General features: G+C 32.4%; 1 protein-coding gene across 42 annotated transcripts in view; it reads left to right on the top strand.

Annotated features, from left to right (window-relative positions):
* LOC145258348 (uncharacterized) overlaps positions 1-27,897 on the top strand; it is a 393,885-nt gene that overhangs the window by 78,138 nt on the left and 287,850 nt on the right. For all 42 annotated transcript variants that reach the window (XM_080116584.1, XM_080116585.1, XM_080116581.1 and 39 more), the window contains exons 2-3: positions 7,661-9,595; positions 25,127-25,230. In XM_080116584.1, the coding sequence (XP_079972710.1) occupies positions 7,725-9,595; positions 25,127-25,230 (1,975 nt within the window). In that variant the 5' untranslated portion in view covers positions 7,661-7,724. The remainder of the gene's footprint in view (positions 1-7,660; positions 9,596-25,126; positions 25,231-27,897) is intronic.

The raw sequence follows: 27,897 nt of genomic DNA, 5'->3' as shown, positions 1-27,897 counted from the left end.
CTATTTTAACCGGCTAAAGACTCAAAAGAACAGTCTGTAAAAAAATCCAATCATTTTAGGCCCCTAGCGCCGCTCTGTCTTTTACTTTTGGAAGTGATAGTTTGAAAATAAGGAGACAGACATATAGCTATTTATATATTAGACTTCTGATATCTCTTTAATTAGAATTTTGTCTAGAAAGACATTAGGTACTTACAGACGGAAGCACCGTCAATATCCCTAAGTGAAAGTGTTTTTGTGGAATGAACTGGATTTGAACTTGGACCATACAGGTTGTCAGTCTGTGTCGTTAACCACTTAGCCACTGTCACCTCCTTACTGCTGCTGTTATTGTTGTTGAGCGAATTGAACTTCTGCAGGATCCATGAAGATTGTGTCACGAGATTGTCTAGTTTGCACAAAGATCTCCTTTTAAAGGAGCATGAGTATTTGTTCTGTTTGCCAGATTGCGGGTTTTTAGCGGTTGCATACAAAGTCTGGGAAGGTTTCACCCAGAAGACACAATGGATTGGCCGTTGCACAAATGCAACAACATTGGATGCTTGTGCAGAATTTGTGCTATATTTAAAAAATGAAAATTCTGTATTATCTACGTACCCATGATGAAAAAAAAAAAAATATTGTACACCAAAAATCAGGTAACTTGATCAAGTAGGATTAAAATACTCAGTGACTTGGTGGTCACAAAAACAAGTAATTCAAAACGCAGCATTCCTCCTTCCTTCTTCTTCATGTTAAAAATGGCTTTCTAAATAAAAAGCCATTCTTAACATAGAAAAGCATAAATTTATTTTTATTTCGGACTATTATTCTCATCTTTATTAGTTGTTGTTTTTGATCTTTTATTGGTTTTGTTTATTCACAACGTTTCGGCCAACTATTCCTCTGGCCTTCGTCAGGTGGTAACCGCGACGGATAGGAACTTCTAATCTCCTAACTGCATTCTCAGCCATCACTGCCATCCGTAGTTGTTGTCGTCTCACCACATTTTGGCCAATTAACCTCTGGCACGCTTTGGGTGGGATTGATGGCTGAGAATGCAGTTAGATTAGAAGTTCCTATCCGTCGCGGTTACCACCTGACGAAGGCCAGAGGAATAGTTGGCCAAAACGTTGTGAATAAACAAAACCAATAAAAGATCAAAAACAACTAAAGATGAGAATAATAGTCCAAAATAAAAATAAATTAATATATAATGCTCATCTCAAAAATGAATTCCAATTAAGGAATAATATATATATATATATATATATATATATAAAACCATGTTGCAATTCATTTTCGTTTTTAAATTTTTGATTTCAGCCTAACATTCACAGGAAACATGAGTTGGAACAGATACATTGAGAGCATTGCCAAGGCTGCTGCGAAGAAGGTGGGCTTTCTGTACCATGCTAGAAAGCTACTTAAGCCCGAAAGTATCCTGTACCTCTATAAGGCCACCATTCACCCATGTATGGAGTATTGTTGTCATATTTCGGCTGGTGCATCTGCTACTAGTTTAACACTCCTGAACAGGGTTCAAGAGAGTTGCCAGCTTGATAGGTCCTGAAATATCATCTAGGCTTCAGCCTCTGTCCTATCAATGAAATGTTGCGTTCCTCTGCTTGTTCTACAGGTAGTTCAATGGTAAATGCTAACGAACTACAAGCACGTGTGCCCTCTCAACGTAAATATCCCCGACAAACCCAACAAGCAGCTAAATCCCACCCCTTCACAGTAGAGATCCCTAGGTGTAAGAAAGCCTTCTACTGATATAGTTTTTTCCCCAGAACTGCTAGACTTTAAAACTCTTCTGAGATCCTGCTTTCCCAACTGTACTGACATGCAGAAGTTCAAGTGTAATGTGAACAGACATCTTGCTACTCAACTCCCTTCATAATACCCCTGCAAAATGTTCCTGATAGTAGCCCCTACTTCAAAGTGGCACTGTGCCTTGTTTGGGGCGAAAATTGAATTTAAAGAAAAAAAAAAATTTTAATGAATTTTACTTTCATTGAAAATTGTTTCCTTACAGTTGATTGGCTAATCACTGTGGTATCTTCTGGTTGCTTATGTAATCTGTTGGAAGATGCTGACGTAAAGTTGCTTGAGATTGGTTGGTAAACTGAATAAGTACCAACTTATCAAAACACCTTCCTTGTTCCTTCCTCTGCTGGTTTAGTTGAACCTTCACAATTTGTGAAAATATCGGCGAATTAATATTGATGTTTCTTGTTCTCTACCAACACCTAAAACACGCATCATTGAACAGGCGTGCCGTTTTATGGTCACCGCGTGCATCGATGATATCAGCACATTTGCGTTTTTGTTGAACTACAATTGCGATTCTCGGTACTTTTTTTATAAAGGAGTTGCCACTTATCAAAGCTCGGAGGCCATTCGAGGATAAGAGTTAATGAGTGTACAGTAGTCAATGGGACAATATCATAGTAATCATTAGTTGTGGAAATTTAGTAAATTAGATTACCTAAGGGGAACTAATCATCAAGAATTTGTTTATGTTGGACTTGAAGACAACTTTATTTTAGTCAGTTGGAAAGCAAGAAAACAGAACAGTTCCACAAGCGTGCAGTTCTAAGAAAGAAGCTTTGTTCATGGAATCTACGTTTAGGTTTAGGTACAGATAAAGATGGGGGAAAATTATTGATAATGGTCTCGGCTACACAAGTGTTTTTACGTGAAAGTCAGGCCAGAGGGGAAACTATAGATTGGAGCTCAGATGAGCACTTGCCATGAAAATAACAATAAAGCAGAGACAGCTCGCAGCGTCTCTTTTGTAGGAGAGAGGTTGCAGGAAAAAGAAAAGGGCATTTCTCATTAGGCTACAAAGTCTGTCAAAGCAGGATAAGCTGCTCCTAGCAGCTCCTGCCCAGATGTGGCAACGGTACTCCATACTTAGACGTACTTGGCTCTTATACAGGTAGGATTACATCAGCAGTGAGATATCTACTGGAGCAGTAGAATAATTCCACCATTTTTCCAGCAGCCGTGGCAATGGATTCGATGCATGTGTTCCATCTCAGATCAGGAGTAAAGGTCAGGCCCAGCTTGTCAAAAACTGAAGCCTCCTCAAAATGAGAACCATTCTATCCTCTGAATTTTCCGAATAGGATATGTAAAACACTGGAAAGTGTCGAACAAAAGTTTTGTATGTTTTTTTTTTTGTTTTTTTTCAAACGTTGGCGAATATTTCTAACAATGAAGACCTATATTTGCCAAGAATCATTTACTAAAAGGATTTGTCTTTTGTTATGAAAATTATCGATCACGAAAATAGAGGGAAACCAATTGACTCAACTTTATATATAAGATTTCTTATAAGTGTGTTATATTTACTTGAAATTGGATGACGTCATAAAAAGTGAATGCTAACATGTCAAGTTTTTGAAAAAAAAAAAAGCTCTGTGACGTCATCCATTTTCAAGTAAGTATATATATATATTTCTTTTTGTTTTTCATCCAATCTTTGGACCTTAAAATCAACAGATTACACCATTTCCTGTAATGAACTTGTCCATGTTGATTGTGGTGTAATACTTACAGGGCTGCCCAGGCACTTTTTGCTTGTTAGAGTGCCCCTCTTTGGGGGTGCTGACTTCTCAATCGCACTTTCCGACTCTGGTGTCACAGTTCTTGCAGTAGGGGAGAACTAAAAACACAACCTCTTTTTAAACTATTGTGTTATACATTCATATAGTATAAGCTGAATATCTAGATTAGTTTTTATTAAACTTATAATCATATTGAATTGATATTTTATGGTATCATCCTGCATTATTTTTACATTAAAAACGCATTTTTTATTTTTTTTTTTTTTATTTATTTATTTTTTTAAATTAAAAAAAAAAATTATTTTTTTTTTTTTTATGCCTGGTTCACTAGTGTGCACTTCCCGGGGTTCTATTGTAGAATTATTTGATGAATCTGAAATTTTTATGCCAATCTATTAAAGCGAAGTTATCTATGTGTGTATGTCCAGCTAAAAGAAAATTATAAAACAAATGCCCACAAATTTGGTAAAATTTTTATCAGCATTGCTTCAGATATATAGTATCAACAATTAAAAAAAATAAATAAATAAATATCCATTCTTTGGTGTTAACTGGGTCAGGTCTCATCAGATATACCTGAAGAAGGTCGGAAGTTACATCAGCTGAAACGTTTTGAGAATAACACTTGAGATGAGAAGAGTAGTAGTCTAAAAAATCCAAACTAGCGGGGCCTGTGGAAATTCCACAGGGGACTCATTCGTATGTAATATATTGATTTTGGCATTCTGTAGATGTTAAGTGTAAATGGCGGCACTCTGATATTATTGTAGCTTTTTTTGTTAAAACTGCAAAAGTATTTATCTAAGCTAGCACGAACACCCAGCAAAGCCCGGCCGTAAAGTACGCTTAAATATGCTATTTTAATTCTTGCAGATTTCGTATATATTATTATAGAGTTAATGTTCTATCGATTTTTATATATTATGAAGTTGCGATTTCAAAAATAAAAAAAATATATCCATATGAGTTGGGTGCATTAACTTGAATTGAAACTGAAACAAAACCTTATGAAAAAATATATCTATATATATATATATATCTATATATATATATATATATATATAACTTGAGTTCCTTCAGTCATAATCGAAACGAAAACTTATGAAGAATTCTTGGTAAAATTATTTATGACAAGAAATGGAAGTACATAACAATTAAACGACCCGGATGTAAGCGTGACACAGAAAATAACACACACGTTATCGTATTAGATAATAAATCCTCACTTCAAAAATTCAGAAACAGTCTTTTATCTTTGTATTTATTTTTACAATATTTCGCCCTATAACCTTCTTTAGGTGCATCTTTTTGATCATAGTAATCTCTTTTGGTAGAAGTGCTAATTAATATATATATATATATATATATATATATATATATCTGTGAAAGTGTGTGTCTGTCTGTGTACATTTCCCTACGCAATAACTCTGTCAATTTTCAGTCTACAGACTCAAAATTTGGTATACAGGGTATTGAGATTTGGGAAAAATCTTTGTAATCCATTTTCGGCCAGAAATTTGGCTGTTAAGGAGTCAAAGTTCAATGATTTGACCTTTGAAAACTCTACCAAACTCCTCCGCCAATTTTGGGTATAAACAATTGAAATTTTAGATATAGGTTCCTTGGACATGGATCTAACTTAATAACTTGATTCTCTAGCCTTAATTTAAACCTATGTCACTTCCGGTTTGGCGGTGGTCATAACAGCAAAGACGCCAGATTTTTTTTCACGTTCTTTTCCTCCTTCGCGGTACGGGTTTGAGCCTGCCTTCCTACTACCACTTTTTTTTTTTTTTTAAACACCGGGCACCCATGCTAGTATATTTTATTTCTATTGATGCCTGTTGTAAGGATTAAACCTTCCACCCTTACCAAACACGATAATTAGTGATAGTAAAATGAGTATCATCTGATCACCAAATGCAATGCAAAATGTAATTAAAAATTAACGGATGTTAAGGAGATGGAGACTAGTAAAAAAAAAAAAAAAAAAAAAAAATATCAAAATAATAATCATCGTTTAATCTGAGTTCATGGGTTGGTGGTTTTACCTGATGGCTCTTCTCCAGGCCTCTCAGTCTTGTTAGGCCTGGTCGTAATATCTCCAGTTCCTAAGGTCATCCTTAACTAACATAGTCTAACCCCCCCCCTTTTTTTTTTTACAAACGAGTCACTACTTATCAAGGCCCGGAGGCCACTCGAGAATAAGCGTTAATGATTGTACGGTAGTCAATGGGACAATATTGTTAGTAGAAATTTAGTAAATTGGATGACTAAAGGAGCGGCTCATCAAGAACTTGTTTATGTTGGACTTGAAGACAATCACATTGTAGTCAGTTGGAAAGCAGGAAGACGGTTATATAGGTGAGCAGTTCTAAGAAAGAAGCTTTGTTTATGGAATCTGTTTAAATTTAGGCGCAGATAAGGATTTTTTATCTATTAATTTTTTTATTTATGGAAATCAATCCAGACAAGGCATGAAGCCACTTAATGTAAGGAGCTAAAAAGAAAAAAATATTACCCCTTTAAATTTAGCAATTATGCCAAATTACAATTTTACATAATATTGTGTTGTAATTTGGCTTATCTCTAGATCCGTCAACCTCAATAAATATACATCTGATTGCTAGGTTTACGTTATTCATCTTTTTAACATGTCCATACTATCTCAATCTAGTCTGGCGCAAAACGTCAAGTATGTTGCGAATGTGTAATCAATTCCTCAACTCTTCTGATGATTTACTGTCCCTGAGACTTAAACCACACATCCACCCCACCCTCTGCGTATTCGTTATAGGAATTCTGGTAATGTTCTCCAGCATATGCATTATGCATAAAATGTTCATAGTGTCAAGTATTGTTCTTGGGTCGTTTATGAATGTTTAACATGGAAAGGGGTTTTATGCAGTATAAGGATTGTGCTATCGTCCAGGCGTTTTTACGGAAAATGCCGGAAGCTGTAAAACGAAAGTTTTTGTTTTGTTTTTTTTGTTTTTTTCACAAATGCTGGCTAAATTTTTTTTTCAATGAAAAATATTTTCGTCAGTACAAAGCTGATTCAATGAAAAATTAATTGAAAAATGAAATATTTTTGAATAATTGGATTATTTTTAAGTTTTAGAACATAAAAATTCAAATCGAGAAAAAAAAACATTCATTGTTTGTAAGTTTATTGAATAAATATGTATTTTTTGAATATCAAACAACTGTTGTCCTAGCCCTAGTAATTATACAGACAAACAATATTTTTTTTTTTTTTTTATCTGATTTTCTTTTTAAGTCTTTTTGTTGTTCAATTCCAGATATTTTTTTAAAATAATGATAGCAAACAAATGTTTTATGATTTCTGAATTAGGGCTAAACCATTTAGCATTTCAGCGTTTTCTGTAAACCGCCCGAATGATTCCGATGATAACATAATCCTTGTACTGTATAATTACCAAAATACCAAAACAATAAAATTGTGCATTAACCAATGCTTATTGTTGAGTCGTTTATAAATGTTTAAGATACAAAAAGGCGTTACTCAATGACTAATGTTGCCTTCTTTTTTTCCTGTTGTCATTTCTGGTGAACATTCAAACAATTAAAGAAAAAAAAAAAAAAAAAAAAATTTTCTTTTTAAGGTTTTTTTTTTTTTTTTTTTAATTTTAAAATTTTTTTTTTTAAAATAAAGATAACAAATGTTTTATGATTTTTGAATTAGGGTGAAACCACTTAGCATTTCAACACATTTCAGCATTTTCTGTAAACCGCTTGAATGATTCCAATAATAACATAGTCCTTGTACTGTATAATTACTCGGGCTAGGACAACAGCATATTCTTTTCATTGTTTTGACTCTTGAGTGCGTATCCATTGATATTTAATATCCTTTTATAGAGTGATGTGGTTCTCGGTTGATTAACTGTATCAGATATATACTCGAATGTCTAAACAATGAAAACAATATGCTGTTGTCATAGCCCTAATAATTACCAAAATCCCAAAACAATGAAATTGTGCATCAACCAATGCTTATGGTTGAGTCGTTTATGTTTAAGATGCAAAGAGGTGTTACTCAATGACTAATGCTGCTTTCTTTTTTTTTCCTGTTGTCATTTCAGGTGAACATTCACTGCGAAGGGATACTGAGTATTTAGTGAAACCCTGTAACGTGATAGGCCCATTATGTCTGACCTGGAGGGTAGTTGTAACTCTCCAGCTTACTCTGACAATGAAGAAGAACGCGGTGACACAAGTGTGCAAGGTGCTTGCGGCGGAGGTAGCGGCAGTGGTGGCGGCGGCGGCGATGACACTTCCTTGCGAGGTTCGACTGTCAGCTTTGATCAGCTGCCACGGCATGGTGTTGATGACACCGATAACTTGAGCATGGAGGTCAATCTAGGGGACAGTGCATCTAGCCACGCAAGTGAGATCAGTTCTCTCTCTTACCAGAACCTCATCGATGATGGCGAAGGTCTTGACGCCATTAGTCAGCAGCATGAGAGTGATGAGAGCGGCGAGTCCTGCGTGCAAGACTATCCAGATGTGGAGATTGACTTTCCGATCGACAACATGGATAATTCTGCTGACATGCTGGCTGATGTTCTGACGGAGAAATTATGCAAATGCACAGGTAAAGACCTCGGCTCTCGCCACAATTTGGCCCCCGACCTTCTCGGACAGAACAGCGTCCACTCCAAAAGTGGCTCTGATACATTGTCGGACGGCAGCGAGAGCGTGGGAGGAAGCCATCATTATACGAAACATTCGCCAGGTAAGAGTGATATTTGCTCCGACTATTTGGATGGTAAGGATTCCAAGATTCTAGAACGGAATGGTATCATTAACACCGCCGCTGCTTCTGCTGCTGATATTGGCTTGGAAAAGCCATGGGAGGTAGCAGTCACGCTCCGGGCAAAGTCAAAGGACCCAAAATGCAATCATGACGAAACTATCAAAAAGAGAAACAGTTTAGAGATCCGAAACAATATTCCTACAATTGGAGAAGTGAAAAATTACGACGACAGAAACGGCTCGTCTTCGATGAAATACAATTCTCAAGGTGCAAAACCGAAAATGAAACGCCAATCGCCAGGTTTTGCACGGCGTGTGACGAGCAGCAACAGTTCTGGTAGTTGCAGTGATGAGCGTGACGGCTCCAGTTCTGAACGAGAAAGCCTACCGTACAGTAATCAGGATCAGTCTAAACCACTTCCAGATTCCGATTCGAACTTGCCAACCAACGCTGATGACCCTTCTTCTCCCAATGAAGTTGTTCCTTCCGAAATCAATTTGTCTCGAAAGAACGTCAACATCGAGAATGAGTATGCCTATGTCAAGTATGCACGCATCCAGCAGGGAAATTCTTATGTAGGGATGCGACTTGCGTATTCCAGCTCGAGTGATTCACTGAACTTCAAACGTAATAGCATCGGTATTAATAGCATAAGCAGCAACTCTCCAGAAAGTTCCCGGGAATGTTCCCCAGAAAAAATAATCCACCAAAAGAACGGCGCCGAGATAACCAATCAGAATCCTCATAATCATCATCATCAGCAAGTGAAGGTCAACGAGGATTGTTTGACAGAGATTCCTTTAAACAATACCGACCCTTCACCTGTTGAGGAGAAATGCGCGTTTACGCTCTCCCCCGAGAACACAGAGTGCGACAGTGCTGAAGTGGAAAGTGTATTGTCCGAAGATGAAAAGTCCAATGCTGGGGGAATGCCGATTGTTGAAGACGGATTATCCGGCAGCCAGGCTAGTGACGTTGACGAAGCTTTCGCTCACGATTGTGACTCTCCGGCCAAAATGCTTCAGCTGAAGCAGAAGACGGAAATTGGTCAAGATCTCAATGGAGAGGAACTACGTGTAAATGGTAAGAACGTGGACAATATCAACGTTGACGACTGTCATACCGATAACCAGGATGCTAAAGATGCGTTGAATCACACGATGGCTGATATCAAGACGGCAATTCAGAAAAGTAAGAATGTCTCTTTAAAGTCCTCTTTTCATGAGGAATCAACAACAGAAGAGCCAGTTTGGATTAAAAGGTAAGTCGTCAGACCATTTAAAAAAATTATATATATACACACACACACACATTTGTAAACAAATATATACTTACTAACAGACTGCCCGGTCATAAAATACACATACATATTATAATTAAATTAATGCAAAATTCCTTATTATAAACAGAAATACCATAGGTATAAAACGTAACATTCAATTTTTTTAAAAAAACATAAAAAAAAAGAAAAAAAAGGAAGAAAAAAAAACGGAAAGAAGCTGAGACATGTGCATGCGAGTATTATTTTTTTTCTAAACAGTTCACTTTTTGTAAGTAAAAAAAAAAAAAAATAAATAAATACTCTGGCTGAGATCGAAGCCAAAACCTAAAGACAGCAAGTCAAGTACGATAATCGTTAGGCTGTGTCATAATCTTTAAAAAGTGTTTTCAAACCTACTTATTCTTAACATATGTAATCTGTCATGTGAGCAATTCATGTATGCACATTCGTGAAACGGTTGACAAACAGATAAAAATTCGATGCCCCCCCCCATGTACCAATTTTTCAATTTTGACACCTTAGCATCCCTTTTATCCAGATGAAAACTGATTAGTTTTCCACATGTCTGAATACCCTGTATACCAAATTTCAAGTCTGTAGATCAAAAATTCGTTGAGTATATAGGTTGAGAAGTGTCCTCACACACCTCACTTTTCTAGATATATAAAGTTATTTAAAATTGCCACGATTAAGCTCAATACAAATGGATTTGCACTTTCAGAGCATATGCAATTTAGTAAACATTCAAGTCATAGAAGTATTCACTTAATTCACATTCATATTTTTTTTATTGCTGTGTCTTACACGTGTTTCATGGGATGGTATGAACAGAGCAAACAAATAAACAATATGAATGTGAATTAGGCAAATACTTCTGTGGCTTTGGAAATTTTTAATAAAAGTTATTTCTTATCTCTTATATTATTAAGTTCTTTTTTTTTTTTTTTTTTTTTTTTACATTGGAGTCACCATTTATCAAGGCTCGGAAGTCACTCAAGGATAAGGGTTATTGCGTGTACAGTAATCAATGGGATAATATTGTAGTAATCGTTAGTAATGGAAATTTGGTAAATTGTATTACTTAAGGGGACGGTTCATCAAGAATTTGTTTATGTTGGACTTGAAGACAACCAAGTTGTAGTCATCTGGGAAAGCAGGCAAACGGAAGAGAGTTCCACAGGCGTGCAATTCTAAGAAAGAAACTTTGTTCATGGAATCTACATTTTGACTTAGGCACAGTTTAAGAGTGAACTTAATTTTATCAGATCAATAAGAAAATAAAAAAAACAAAAAGGAGAAAACCTTTATGCCATGGCATTTTGAAGCTAAATGCTTCTCATCAGAAGAGAAGGCTCAGCATTATGCACAATATAAGATATAAATAAAAGCTGACTTAATATTTACATTAGAAATGAAAGATGCATATACTAAGTTATTAAATAAAAAAATATATAAAAATAAAAAAAATATATAAAAATAAAAAAAAATATAAAAATATAAAAAACAAGAAAAATAAAAAAAAATATAAAAATAAAAAAAACAATAAAAAAAATATAAAAAAAAAAAAAACAATAAATAAAAAAAATATAAAAATAAAAAAAAACAATAAATAAAAAAAATATAAAAAAAAAAAATAAATAAAAAATAAAAAAAAAACAATAAATATAAAGAAGAGAATACTTGAGGCGTACTTGACCAAAACATGGTTAGACGACAACAACTACAGATGGCAGTGATTGCTGAGAATGCAGTTAAGATTTGGAGTTCCTATCCGTCGCAGTTACCACCTGACGAAGGCCAGAGGAATAGTTGGCCGAAACGTCATGAAACAACTAAGAAAGATGAAAATAATTGTCCGCAATAAATGAATTAATATAAATATTTTATATTCTCTTTATTTTTCTCATTTGCTATTTTTTTTATTTTATTTTTCTATTGTAATTTTAATATAAACTCATATTTAACATGTTGCAATTAGACTAACAATTCCGTATGCTAATTTGATAATTTAATCTATTTTAACCTATAATTCTAAAATAAAATTATAAACGTTTAATTGGCGTAATAAATTATACTACCCTGTTCCATTTTTTTTTAATTTAACTCATGAATATATCTGATCATAACTAATGTTTTTATATCTATTTATTTATTATCACATTTGGTTTATTTAGGTCAACGCACTAATCCTTATTAATAAAACATAAGTTTTTTTTTAATGATGGACAGGAAAAGAATATTTAAAAAAAAAAAATCCTCTGAAAAAGAATAACCGACAACGAACATTGTTTTTCTTTTGTTATTGTTTTTGGTTTTCGAGTCGCAAATAAAACATCTCAAAGTTAACGCTTTCTAGTACAAATATAAGTAAAGATAGAAACTGTGTTCAAACACTCTTTAATAGCGAATATATTAATTTCTTTTGTCCTAAAATTTGAAAAGAATTCGATAAAAACTTATGCACGGGTCGATAGAAATAGTAACAAATGCATATAAATATGAGAATTGTTGTGCGTCGTGATGCGTACAAAAAATCTGTAAACAAAGTGATCGACAATTAACTTACGAACATAAAGTATTCATTCTGTTTTTTGTTATTAAGAAAACAAATTTTTAATTATGGAAAGGAAAAGAAAATTTAAAAAAAATAAATTCTTTGAAAAAGAATGACCAACAATGACCATGCTTTTAAATGAGTTCAAAACACACAACCTCCTTATCCAGTTAAGTAAAAGAATAACTTTTATTGGGTTTGTTTTACAATCTACAGAGGTATGAAAAAGTTCTCAAAAAACATAAATGAATGTTACCAAAGGCAAGTAACTCTTCTTACCTACCTCGATAAATTTTTGGTATTGTAAATGCTTATTCTGTTTAAAAAAAACAAGTAGTGTCGAGTGTTACACGAGAACAAGAAAAAATGGCCACAATGTCTCTTGAAGTTTCGACAATGATTTAAAAATAAAAAATTATACAAAATAGTGGTAGAAACTCACCTGATAATTGTCATGGGTACATGAAGCCGTTAAAATGGAATTTAATTATTTTAATTAGTTTAATGTACTTGAAAACATAATTGTAATCTGTACAAATTTTCCTTTCATTTGATATGCTACAAGCTATATTTTGTTAATAGTTTCTCTGAATCGTGTCGTGGTGGCCATCTTGGATTTCCTGGTTGCCATTTTGGATTTTTCATGGTGTAATGATGACGTCTGATGATGTCCATCAGAATAATATTTTGCATGTTGATGAAGCCTTACCTCCCTTTTTTTTTCTTTTTTTTTTTTTTCTTTTTTTTTTATAACTATTTTCATGATGCTTCTACTTAAAGCTGTTAAAATAAAACTTAATTATGCTAATTAGTTTAATGTCATTGAAATCATGATTCTGATCTGTACAAAATTTCCTTAAATTTGTTATGCTACAAGCCATATTTTATTAATAATTTCTTTGAATCATGTTGCGTTGGCCATCTTGGATTTCCTGGTCGCCATCTTGGATTTTTCATGGTGTTATAATGGCAAATGATAATGTCCATCAGAATAATACTTCCTATGATGATAAAGCCTTACTTACCATTTTTCTTAGCTGTTTTTATCATGTTTCTACTTAAAGCCGTTAAAATGAAACTGAAATATTCTAATTAGTCCGTAACTTACCAAGTGAGATGGTCGTAAATAAAGCCAACTGAACCTTTATGGCATTATATGTTCAAAATTTCATCATAATATCTTAAAGTCTGAAGATACAACTTTTTAAAGATGGGTTAGTCTGTAAATCGTGCAAATTTTCAACCATTTTCGGTCACAAACTTACATGCATTTGAATAGAACTGACTTAAAGCAAAATGTCCGGTGAAGTACACATTTTTTGATACTTTGAATGGTCATAACTTCAGTTCTAATTGACCAATTTTAAAAAACTATACATATTATTTCTTTATTTTTTATGCTCTTTTCAATAATGCTTGATTTGAGTTTATTTGATCTAAAGAAAAAAAAAAAATGCTATGGTATTGCTAATGTAATGCATGCGTGTATGTCGTTAGGCTAGTGGGTAATTCTGAGATATTACAATTTATAGATGATATAAAAAGTTTTAAGAAGTTGTGAACCGAGCAAGCGTTTCTCTGAAAGAAGCCTTTCGTGGACATCGAGGAAAAGCGAACATACATACACACATACATTTTCGCTTTTATATATATAGAGATTGCTACCCTTAAGGTTTAGGGTTAATGAAGGTTATGTTTTTTTTTCTATGATTTATTGAAACATTTTTTATGATACAGTTTGATCAGAAACATAAACCCTAGAAGAGATTGTCCGTTTTAGCCAAATTACATTAAACCAATAAGGATGATTACAACTTTTTAACGTCATCTTGTGGTAAATTGTACAATAATTTTAAGTATTAATTATTTCACTATAAAAAAAAAAAAAGCACCAAAAAAATTTCCTTTAATTTGAAAATATACGGTGGGGCAGAGCAACTTATTTTTTTATTTATTTATTTTTTTTTTTTAATTGATATTCCAAATAAGCAAGTTGCTCTACCCACCCTGTATTATTTGTTCATTAAAAAATATCACGGTAACATAAGTGCATAAGCACCAGGCTTTTTATTTTTATTTTTAAAGCTGTCCAACATATGCTAGTGTGTAAAACAGACATTAAACCAATGAGGATGATGACTACAACTTTTTAATGTCATCTTGCGGTAAATTGTACGATAATTTTAAGTATCAATTATTTCACTATAAAAAAAAGCATGGAAAAAGTGTGCCATTAATTTACTTCAAATTCTGGACATCTTGCTAATTGCTTCGATTGTTTGCTGCGGTTTATATAAAGAGAGGATAGAATGTGGACCCCAGGTTTACTTTGACAACATTGTAACTTTTACTTATAGTTCTTACATTTCATATGTGATGTTTCTGACAAAGGGGAAAGAATTGCTGTTTTCTGGGTTGGAATCTATCCATCTAATACTTAGCATTATCTAGTTTTTGATTTTGAAGTATTTTTTTTTTTTTTTTTGCTCCTTACATCAAGCCTTGTCTTTTCATAAAATTTTTTTATTTTTTTTTTAAAAAGGAAAATAATACAGTGGTATGGCTTTTTTTTTTTTTTTTTTTTTTTTTTTTTTTTAAACCTACGACTGTACTATTTTCCTGTTTTTAAAAAAAAAAAAAAAAAAAAAAAAAAAATTTTACGAAAAGACTAGGCCAAAAGCTAATTTTCCTTACATTAAAACCTGACCTTGTATCTAACTTTGCCTTCATGGGGAGGCAAGTGAGTAAGAACTCTGACTTCTGTGCACTTAAAGCAATGCATTTGTTCAGCATCCGACCTCACATCTGGTTAGATGTACACATCTCTTCCCTACAATCTCTTTCCCACAGAAGAGACGTTGCGAGCCTGTCTCTGTTTTTTTATTATTTTCATGGCAAGTGCTCGTCTGAGCTCCAATCTATGCCCCCCCCCGCCTTGTCAAACTTTTACAAGAAACACTCGTCTATCTAAAACCACCATCAATAATTTCCCCCACTCTTTATCTGTGTCTAAACCTAAACATAGATTCCATGAACGAAGGTTCTTTCTTAAAACTGAACGCCTATGGAACTCTTCCGTTTTCCTGTTGGCTACAATTTGGTAGTGTTCAAGTCCAACGTTAACAAATTCTTAATGAACCGTCCCTTTAAGTAATCCAATTTACCAAATTTTCACTACTAATGATTACTACGACATGTTCCCCTTCACCACTGTTCACTCATTAACCCTTATCATTGAGTGGCTTCCGGGCCTTTATAAATAGTGACACCTTTGTAAAAAGAAAAAAAAAAAAAAAAAAAAAATACACCCTTTAGGATGAGAACGGATTATCCTTACTTTAATTAGATCATTAGCTTTTTCGGCTTTGTGACCCTTACAAATTCACTTACTGATCTTGTGACCCCCAGATTGGGTACCTCTGAACTAGACAATCACAGCAAGCAAGACCAGAAGTGAAGTACGGAAGACGAATACAAATTAAACTAATCTGATTACAAGAGATTATCTGACTATAGATTTTGTCCCAAATATTAAACAGTGTAAGCTTTAGAGATTATTGAAAGTTACTGCGACCTTATCCCCCCTCCCTCCAAATACTCATTTACAGTAAAATCAAAAGGGATTTGTCTTTTTCATTGGTTTAGTTGTTAAAAAGTTACAGTGAGGCTTGATAGGAGCAGTATCTGCACCCCTTCCCCTACATGCATACTCATAATTTGTAGATAGTGATCACTTCCAGGATTTTAGGTATAAAACTGTTTCAGGACAAAACAAAAGCAATATCAAAAACCTGAATCTTCATTTTTAAAAAGAATTTCCAAAAATTTTTTAAATTAAAAAAAAAAAAAAAAAAAAAAAAAAAAATGAATAACAAATAAAAAAAATTTAAATAAAAAAATAAATAAAAATTTTTTTTTTTAAATTAAAAATTAAAAAAAATTTTTTAAATGGTTTTTATTTAAAATTTTTTATTTATTTAAAAAAAAAGCTTAATTAAAAAGAATTATTCAATTCTTTTAAAATTTTTAATTTAAAATTTTTTTTATTCTTCTAAAAAAAGTTTTTAATTAAAAAAAAATGTTTTTTTATTTATTTAAAAAAAAAAAATTTTTAAAATTCCAAAGCGATTTTTTAATTTTTAAAAATTCTTAACTCTTTTTAATTTTTTAGAACAATCTGAAAAACTAAAAAAAAACCAAAAAAACCAAAAAATACAACTCCCTAACGAGCGGTTTAATTTTCCGTATATCTTACTCAAAATGTTGAGTCCTTAGTCCTGATGTTTCCTAATTCCTATGAGATATTGGATGGATAATAAGCACTTAATAAGCCTCAAGTGACTGTTTGGAACTTCCTGGCACATCTCCCAAGCTACCCTCTGAGGCAACGCCATATCTATTACCATATAACCTGCAAAAATAAGTAAAATTATTTGTATTATTTGTACAGGGTGACCCCCCCCCCCAAAAAAAAAATAAAATAAATAAATAAATAAAAAACAGAGGACATTCAATTGTTTTTTGAGCATTTTACAGTCAACGGAGAAAAAAAAAGGTCAAAGACCCTAGTGTTTTGATGTGATGTTTTGAATATGATAAACTAATATGACCAAAGTTTCATTTCATTCGGACAAAACACTAAGAAACTGGGCCTAATTAGTGTTTTTGGGGTCACCCTGTATTGGTCTTCATTTTGAGTGTTATTTTCACAACGTTTCGACCAATGTAACCTCTGATCTTCTCCAGGTGTATCTTGTCAAACTCTGGAATTTTTCTGTCAAACTTGGGAATCTGCATGGAATTTAGAACAGAACCCTGTATTTAATCCACAAGAGTAGCATGCTTTTCTTTTTATCAGCTACTAGCTTGGATGTCCGGCATTGCCCGGGTGTTTGGAGGTGTGTGTTGAGCAAAAAAAAAAAAAAAAAGTTATAGTAGGCAGGCAGGCAGGCTTGAACCTGCGACACGTAGGTGAAAAAGAAATGGCTCGAACCCATACTGCAAAGGAGGAAAAGAAAGTGAAACAAACAAAAAAACAAAATGTGATGCATTAGCTGTTGCACCCATAGCCAAACCGGAAGTGACGTAGGTTTAACTTAAGGCTAGATAATCGAAAATATGCAATGCCTTTTGAAAATATCTGTGAAAAAAGTGACCCCTCCCTGTAGAAAAGTGTCCAGTTGAGGGCGAAGGAATCAATGTTTTTGGCCAATTTTTCAATATTTGTCGTCCGAAGAGTCGGCTTCAAAATGATACCGATCTCGTGAAAATCCGTCGCCTCTGTCAAAAGTTTTTGCAAGACATACATACATACATACATTAAAACAGATAGGTAAGATTTATATTATAGACTAGCGGAGGTATCCGCCGTTGCCTGGGTGTTTAGAGGTGTGTTCTTGGGGGGGGGATAAAAACAAAAGAATAAGCGAAGTAATTACCCTGTTTGAATATTATTAAAAAAAAATGTTCAAACTTAAAAATCGAAAAAATAACGTAAGGCAAACGAACGATGTTAAAATTTCTTATCGGAAAAATAAAAACAAAAAAGAAAACGCGAATGTGATGGAAAAAAACCAGAAAAACGAACGTTAAAACTTCTTTAAAAAATGTGAAAAATAAAAACAAAACAAAAAAACATAGAATGTGAAAAATAGCTTAAATAACCCTGTTTCAATATTAAACCTTTAAAAATCGAAAAAAAAAAAGAAGACATCTCACACCATGATTCAAACTCACAACCTTTAGATAAAGTGTGCAAAAAACCTGACACATTACCCGCTCGGCCAGCAATAAAGAGTAGCTGAAACATGTTTGCATTTATTTAAAAGTATTAAAAACAGAATTGACACGTGCCCGCAATAAAAGTTAACTCCGCTCCTTCTTTTTGACCTCATTAATGAGGTCAAATAGAAGTAGCAGAGTTAACTTTTACTGCGGGGCAGCTTTTGGGTTTGTTTACCCAACTTTGGCTGGTTGTTTCCCCAAGATGTTGGGGGGGGGGGACAGCTCCCCATTGTCTAGATTGAATAGCAATTGTCTGATATAAGGAGTTTGGCCCCACATTGATCAAAGCTGATTGCTTCTGGATGTTCCCCGGTGCGATTGCCGGGAACTGCCTTAGCTTTGAATTAGTTTCGATTTTATACAAAAAAGCTGAACGAACACAAGACGGAATAGCAATAATTTTGTAAAAATCGACGTAAATAAATCTAGACACAACGCGCTTTCGCAAATTGTACATATTATGATCTAGGGGCTATATAAACAGTTCTAAGCGATGGTACCCCCCCCCCCGGGATCATTGGCAAAAAAAGCCTTTTCAAAACATACAAAAAATGCGCACGCCGCATTTGCCTTTTATATATATAGACTAGCGGGGGTACCCGACGTTGCCTGGGCTTTTAGAGGCGTGGGGGGGGGTAAAATTATTACAAAGCGAAGTAATAACCCTGTTTAAATATTAGGTATTTTTTTAGATTAGGTCCACCTCCACAATTTTCTTTTAAATGACGACTTTTCTAGGTTTCCGACTATGCTGAATACGGAAATCGCATTGAAATTTTGCAGAAAGTAGTAGTTATCGAGATATAAAATAATTGTTTTATGCATTGTATTCTTTGGCGGCAATCTTTGTTACGCGCGCAGATCTGTTTATGGTGCGCGCAATACAGACGGCTGCCAAAGAATACAATGCATAATACAACTTTTTATATCTCGATAACTACTTATTTCTGCAAAATTTCAATGCGATTTCCGTATTCAGCATAGTCGAAAACCTATAAAAGTCGTCATTCACAAGAAAATTGTGGAGGTGGACCTAATCTAAAAATTTACCAAATATTATAAAAACAATGTTAAAACTTCTAAACAAAAAAAAAACAAAAAAAAAAAAAAGTTTGAGTGGAGGTTCGAACTCGAATACTTGAGCGAAGAAAAAAAAAAAAAAAAAAAAAATTATGAATTAACTAAAAAGTGAATTAGATCAAATATCAATCCCGCAATCAAGTTTGTTTTGGTTTAGTTTCCCAACATGTTGGGTTGAAAACCAGCTCCCCATAAAAAACAGGGGTGTCCATATGAAAGCAATTGTCTGATATAAGGTTTCCACCGCATTGATCAAAAGCTGATTGCTTTCTGGACGTTCTGGCGCAAAAGCCGAGAACACACCGTTTGAATTTAGTTTCACTTTATTTATACTAAAAAGCAGGACAAACAGGGGACACAGCGAAATAGCGCGATTTTTATAAAAGTCGATGTAAATAAATCTAGACCCGACATGCATTCCCAAATCGTAGATATTATCTAGGGGCTATATAAACAGTTCTAAGAGATAGCACCCCCCCCCCCGAGCGTCAGCGAAAAAAGCCTTTTCGAAAAATACAATGCGAGCACGCATTTGCCTTTTTTATATATATATATATATATATATATATATATATATATATATATATATGACCGAGTAGAAATCCTAAGTAATTTGCAATTGTATTTTCGCATTCTTAGTATCAACCGCAACCGCCAACCTCCAGAAAATGTCATTTACAACTAAATTTTACCAAGCAGTTTATCCACTATGCTATGAATCCTTGCGAGTTCAAAAAGATGCACCTGGAAAAGTTTGGAGGTTACATCGACCAAAAAGTTGTGAAAATAACTCTGATGATGAGATCAGTAGTCCAGATTCCAAATAATTCAAATTATCAATCCATTATTTAAAAAAAGAATTTAGATTCCAACTAATTCAAATTATCAATCCATTATTTAAAAAAGAATTTAGATTCCAAATAATTCAAATTATCAATCCATTATTTAAAAAAGAATTTAGATTCCAAATAATTCAAATTATCAATCCATTATTTAAAAAAAATAATTTAGATTTCAAATAATTCAAATTATCAATCCATTATTTAAAAAATAATTTAGATTCCAAATAATTCAAATTATCAATCCATTATTTAAAAAAATAATTTAGATTCCATATAATTCAAATTATCAATCCATTATTTAAAATAAAAAATTTAGAACCAGAAACTGAATTTTTATTTATTTTTTTAGTTTATTTTAGAACAATCAGAAACAAAAAAAAAGCAAATATTGATCCATTGGGATCAGCAACCATTGTAAAAGAGTAATAAAGAATGCTAAAGACTCGTATGCTTAGTACGTCAAGTTTAAAGTAGCTGAGCAGCAGCTTAGTTCCCACCAGTTTTTGCAAATAACAAGCAGGGTCTTGAATATAAGCATGTTCTCTATTCCTATCATCATCAATGGACCTGAGATAATTTCATCAGCATCTGGCAGAGCAAAACACTTTGCCAAGAACTTTGCAACAAATTCTACCCTTTGTGATCAGGGCCTAACGTGGAGCACTGCTGCCACATCTGGGCAGGAGCTGAATGGTGTATCCTATCCAGCCTTGATAAAGTTCAAAACTGGCTTAAAAACCTAGTAGGTGATGCCCTTTTCTATTCCCTGCAACGTCTTTTCCACAGAAGAGATGTTGCGAGCCTATCTTTGCTCTGTCGTTATTTTCACGGTAAGTGTTTGACTGAACTCCAGTCTATGGTCCCCCCACCTTGCCAAACTTTCACAAAAAACGCGCAACTAGCTACAAACACTATATATGATTTTCCCCATTCTCTATCTGTGCTGAAGTCTAAACGCAGATTTCGTGAACTGCCCACCTGTAGAACACTGTTCTGCTGGCTTACTTCTCAGTTGACTACAACATGGTAGCCTTCAAATCTAATGTAAACAAGTTCTTGTTAAGCTGTCCCCATAAATAATTAAATTTTACCCAATTTACACCATTAACACCTCCACCTTAGATTCGTTGACCCTTATGTTCGAGTGGCCTTCGGGCCTTGATAAGTGTTGAGTCCCAGGTAAAAAAACAAATAAACAAAAAAAAAAAACACTAACGGTTTCATTTTCTAATCTATCTCAGTTAAAATATCAGGAGGCTTTGATACTTAATGATTCAAATGAAACATCATATGGATGAGACATTTGTGAAAATAAACCCCAAGTGAGTGCTTGGAACTCCCAGCTCATTTCCATAACTAATATCCAAAGAAGCGCCATGTTTATTATGTCATCCCACGACGTCGAACATTATTTGAAAATGAGAAAAATTATCCGTTTGCATGCCAAATAATAATTAAAAGTTATCTCCCCTTTTTTTTGTTTTTTAATCTGCAAAAAATATTTGCAATCAACAATTTTAAAAACTGAGGCAATTATAAGAGGCATTCAATAAGTAATGCCCTTGACCTGCTTATCATAACAGTAAGTACAGGTTCCTGTAATTGTGGTACCCATTGCCAGGAAATCTGTCATCACTACTCCGCCTTAGTCCCAGGAGAATGTGATCATGACCTTGCACCCTTACCGTTTGGAGATGGTGAATCCAAGTGCTTCAACTGCATTGACTGGCTTTAATCTCTAGATAATAGTGATAAACCTAGGTTTCACCGATGTAGTCTTTTGAAAAACTTTGATTCATGTTCTTGGCACATTTCTAAATTCATTTTTGAGTACTCAATACGTTCTTGCTTCTGGAATTGTAAAAAGTAGCTGTGACATTAACAAAAACAGAAGTACTAGTTGGAACTGAACACCGTAGCAGAAAACATCAGCAGGAGCAGCTAATCAGTTGGCACAAAACATGACACTAGTCAGACTTAATCTGCACTCTTATATAAAAGTCACTGTGTGTGTGTGTGCGCGCGCGTGCAAGTTCCTTCCTTATAGGTTCCGAAACAGCTGAGCCTATCTTTTGCAAATTTCACACAAACGTAATTTATGTCTGGTAGTGTTCTTAGATATGTTTTGTACCGAAATTCATCGAAAATTGAAAAAAGTTGATCTTAAAATAGTCTTTTTCTCTTGTAGATAAAAAAAAATAATTTTTACAGGGGGAATATTTTACATTACACCAGCCAAGGGAAATAATAAAATCTCAGCAAATCATTTTTTCTTTAAATAAAAAAAAAGATTTATTGTCATCTGGAGATATAGTTCAGTGGTAGAGCATTCGACTACAGATCGAATGAGCCACTTGTTCAAGCCCGGGTGTACCTCACCATTTTATTTTGATTTTTTTTTCTTATGAATTCAATTTATGATTTAAAAAAAAAAAACGGTACCATTTAAAATCGCTGCAAATCATTTCTTCGTTTGCATATTTTAAAAATAAGCATTAATCAGAAGTGACTTTTCCAGGGCATTCATCGTCAAGCCCAAATATCAGCTGACGTGACTTAATTTGATGAACAACATTATCATTATTGTTTTTTTTTTTTTTTTTTTTGCGAATTAGTCTACCGGGCAAATTATTCTTTGTCATATATAATAATCAATAGATGATTTATTCTATAATAATACATACGCACTCTGGATAAATTAAAATATCATGTTTTAAGCGTATTGTATGACCGGGCAATGTCGGGTGTCCAGCTAATTCGCTGTTAAAATGTATCCAAACCAAAACAAGCGTCTTGTTTATAGATGTGAATATTTTTTATTTTATTGAATTTGGGTGACCAGTTTTCAATTCTATTAAATATTTAAATGTTTGGTTACGTGCAGACATAGCGGCCTAGAAAGAAAATGGCTGCTGAATTCTTAGTATATGCCCAACAAGTTTTGTAAATTATGTTTGGCAATGATTTTATCACCTTTCTGAATTTTATCGAACTGAAAAAAAAAAATAATATTGTCATGAGTCTGACAATTTTGAAATGATTGAATAGATTGCTAAGCATCAGCTAATATCCAATTCTTGGAGGTGTGAACTCTGTAATGCATTGAACCGTTATTCACAGTCAATTGATGGTTGGAGATGAAAATATTCAAAAGATGGATTTTGTCGTTCAGTATGAAAAAATTTTTTTTTATTTTAGCAAAACGAACTAATCTTACATACAATCATCTTTTATAATTTATATGCAGATTAAGGATTTCTTTCAGTTTCTACAAAAAGAAAATTAACTCAGAAGACATTATGTTTCTAGGCCACCATGCCTACACATAATCAAATTGCTTTAAAAGCTAATATGTAGTTAAAGCAAAAAATGTTTTGGACTATTAAAATACATGCCAATGCTATTGACGATGTTTACTCAGTTATTTTTTTTTTTTTTTTATCGCTTATGTTTAAAAACATGACTTAAAACATAAATCTATGACGTCACGCCAAAACTTTTAATTATTTTGTTCAGGTGATATTCAAAATCTGTTTTCAAACTCTAAGAAAGCCTAAATACTTCATTAAATAGAATTCCAGATTGAAGATCACAAGATTTTGTTTTTGATTTCTAGTTGTAATATTCACATCATTTGTTTGGAATTTATTTACCATTAATGCAATATTTTCCATTTCTAAAAGTATGAAAGTCATTCAAAAAGTAAAGCCTCCTATATTTTTCTTAACTTCTAAAAGTTGAAGTGATACAAAAAAGCATTTTTTTGTCCATTGGCTTTTGTCTGTTTTTTTTTTGTTTGTTTTTTTGTGTCCATCAATTTTTCTTATTTTTTTTTACATTGTCTTTTGTCTGTTTTTTTTACATTGTCTTTTGTCTGTTTTTTTTACATTGTCTTTTGTCTGTTTTTTTTTTTACATTGTCTTTTGTCTGTTTTTTTTTACATTGTCTTTTGTCTGTTTTTTTTTACATTGTCTTTTGTCCGTTTTTTTTTACATTGTCTTTTGTCTGTTTTTTTTTACATTGTCTTTTGTCTGTTTTTTTTACATTGTCTTTTGTCTGTTTTTTTTTTTACATTGTCTTTTGTCTGTTTTTTTTTACATTGTCTTTTGTCTGTTTTTTTTACATTGTCTTTTGTCTGTTTTTTTTTTACATTGTCTTTTGTCTGTTTTTTTTTACATTGTCTTTTGTCTGTTTTTTTTTACATTGTCTTTTGTCTGTTTTTTTTTTACATTGTCTTTTGTCTGTTTTTTTTTTACATTGTCTTTTGTCTGTTTTTTTTTACATTGTCTTTTGTCTGTTTTTTTTTTACATTGTCTTTTGTCTGTTTTTTTTTACATTGTCTTTTGTCTGTTTTTTTTACATTGTCTTTTGTCTGTTTTTTTTTTACATTGTCTTTTGTCTGTTTTTTTTTTACATTGTCTTTTGTCTGTTTTTTTTTTACATTGTCTTTTGTCTGTTTTTTTTTACATTGTCTTTTGTCTGTTTTTTTTTTACATTGTCTTTTGTCTGTTTTTTTTTTACATTGTCTTTTGTCTGTTTTTTTTTTACATTGTCTTTTGTCTGTTTTTTTTTACATTGTCTTTTGTCTGTTTTTTTTTACATTGTCTTTTGTCTGTTTTTTTTTTACATTGTCTTTTGTCTGTTTTTTTTTTTTACATTGTCTTTTGTCTGTTTTTTTTTTTTACATTGTCTTTTGTCTGTTTTTTTTTTACATTGTCTTTTGTCTGTTTTTTTTTTTTTACATTGTCTTTTGTCTGTTTTTTTTTTTACATTGTCTTTTGTCTGTTTTTTTTTTTTACATTGTCTTTTGTCTGTTTTTTTTTTTACATTGTCTTTTGTCTGTTTTTTTTTTACATTGTCTTTTGTCTGTTTTTTTTTTTACATTGTCTTTTGTCTGTTTTTTTTACATTGTCTTTTGTCTGTTTTTTTTTTTACATTGTCTTTTGTCTGTTTTTTTTTTTACATTGTCTTTTGTCTGTTTTTTTTTTTACATTGTCTTTTGTCTGTTTTTTTTTTTTTACATTGTCTTTTGTCTGTTTTTTTTTTTTTACATTGTCTTTTGTCTGTTTTTTTTTACATTGTCTTTTGTCTGGTTTTTTTTTTTTTTTTTTTTACATTGTCTGGGTTTTTTTTTTACATTGTCTTTTGTCTGTTTTGTTTTTATCCTGTGTATTTTGTCTGTTTTTTACCATTTTAACAATTATTTAAAAAATATAAATTAATGCAAGATTTTCTTTGCTCTGTTTCTAGGGATACTTACGAAAAGTTGCATCGCAATGAAGAAATGCGTCGTGTTCTTGAGGAAATTGAGCGTCGACAGGAGGAAGAATTTACTCGGCGAGAACAAGAAAAAGGTAAAGCCATTACTTGATGGTGTTGCTTCTCTCTTCATTTCTGGATCAACTGTCATCTTTTTTATTGGCAAATTTAAAAAAAATAAAATGGCTGTTTATTCATTTGCTTTTTGTTTGGTTGACATTTATAGGCATTCTGTGTCATTAGATATATTGCTTATCATTTTTTGCAAAATTCCAATAAATCCTTGCATGTCAGTGTGGAAGCTAATTAAAATGCTGGCACTTGGGACTTTATTTATTTCTTGTTTTTGTTTAACTCGTTATAATGTAGGTTTTCTCAACTCCAAATGTTAAGTATGACCATGTAAAATATTTATCTTGTAAAATTTGAATATTGGATATTCTGTTTTATCATTCTAATCGCAATGCTTGTCCGTATCATTTGAACTACTTCGGACTGCTGTTCTCATCTTGAATGTTATTTACACAACGTTTCAGTCTATCTTGTTGAACTTGGAAATCTTCCTGGTGTAATGGATAGAGTATTTGATAAAATTCAGTTGTAATTAATACTTTTTTCGATGTTGAAGGTACAATCTTCAGTGTTAGCGACACTCAAAATACAATTACGAATTACTTAGGATTTCTACCCACTATCGTGCATTAAATAAAGGGTTCCATTTGAAATTCCGTGCAGATTCCGGAGTTTAACTGAAAAATTCCCAAATTGTACAAGATACGCCTGAAGAAGGTTGGTGGTTGTATGGATCAAAATGTTATGAGAATGACACTCAAGATGAAACAACAATCCAAATAATCAAAATAATCCAAATCATCAAAATAATCCAAATCATCAAAATAATCCAAATCATCCAAATCAAGATAATCCAAATCATCAAGATAATCCAAATCATCAAGATAATCCAAATCATCAAGATAATCCAAATCATCAAGATAATCCAAATCATCAAGATAATCCAAATCATCAAGATAATCCAAATCATCCAAATCATCAAGATAATCCAAATCATCCAAATCAAGATAATCCAAATCATCAAGATAATCCAAATCATCAAGATAATCCAAATCATCAAAATCATCAAGATAATCCAAATCATCAAGATAATCCAAATCATCAAGATAATCCAAATCATCAAAATCATTAAAATAATCCAAATCATCAAGATAATCCAAATCATCAAGATAATCCAAATCATCAAAATCATCAAGATAATCCAAATCATCAAGATAATCCAAATCATCAAGATAATCCTAATCATCAAAATCATCAAAATAATCCAAATCATCAAGATAATCCTAATCATCAAAATCATCAAAATAATCCAAATCATCCAAATCATCAAGATAATCCAAATCATCCAAATCATCAAGATAATCCAAATCATCCAAATCATCAAGATAATCCAAATCATCCAAATCATCAAGATAATCCAAATCATCAAGATAATCCAAATCATCAAGATAATCCAAATCATCAAAATCATCAAAATAATCCAAATCATCAAGATAATCCAAATCATCAAAATCATCAAGATAATCCAAATCAACAAGATAATCCAAATCATCAAGATAATCCTAATCATCAAAATCATCAAAATAATCCAAATCATCAAGATAATCCAAATCATCAAGATAATCCAAATCATCAAGATAATCCTAATCATCAAAATCATCAAAATAATCCAAATCATCCAAATCATCAAGATAATCCAAATCATCAAAATCATCAAGATAATCCAAATCATCAAGATAATCCAAATCATCAAGATAATCCAAATCATCAAAATCATCAAAATAATCCAAATCATCAAGATAATCCAAATCATCAAGATAATCCAAATCATCAAAATCATCAAGATAATCCAAATCATCAAGATAATCCAAATCATCAAGATAATCCAAATCATCAAGATAATCCAAATCATCAAAATCATCAAAATAATCCAAATCATCAAGATAATCCAAATCATCAAGATAATCCAAATCATCCAAATCATCAAGATAATCCAAATCATCAAGATAATCCAAATCATCAAGATAATCCAAATCATCAAAATAATCCAAATCATCAAAATAATCCAAATCATCAAGATAATCCAAATCATCAAGATAATCCAAATCATCAAGATAATCCAAATCATCAAAATCATCAAAATAATCCAAATCATCAAGATAATCCAAATCATCAAGATAATCCAAATCATCAAGATAATCCTAATCATCAAAATCATCAAAATAATCCAAATCATCCAAATCATCAAGATAATCCAAATCATCCAAATCATCAAGATAATCCAAATCATCAAAATCATCAAGATAATCCAAATCATCAAGATAATCCAAATCATCAAGATAATCAAAATCATCAAAATCATCAAGATAATCCAAATCATCAAGATAATCCAAATCATCAAGATAATCCAAATCATCAAAATCATCAAGATAATCCAAATCATCAAGATAATCCAAATCATCAAGATAATCCTAATCATCAAAATCATCAAAATAATCCAAATCATCAAGATACTCCAAATCATCAAGATAATCCAAATCATCAAGATAATCCTAATCATCAAAATCATCAAAATAATCCAAATCATCCAAATCATCAAGATAATCCAAATCATCCAAATCATCAAGATAATCCAAATCATCAAAATCATCAAGATAATCCAAATCATCAAGATAATCCAAATCATCAAG

The sequence above is a fragment of the Euprymna scolopes genome, chromosome 33 (genome assembly GCF_053919585.1).
Source record: "Euprymna scolopes isolate OS-2025 chromosome 33, ASM5391958v1, whole genome shotgun sequence".
NCBI lineage: Eukaryota > Metazoa > Mollusca > Cephalopoda > Sepiida > Sepiolidae > Euprymna > Euprymna scolopes.
Note: the sequence above shows the minus strand (reverse complement) of the source record. Positions and strands in the feature narration are given on the sequence as shown.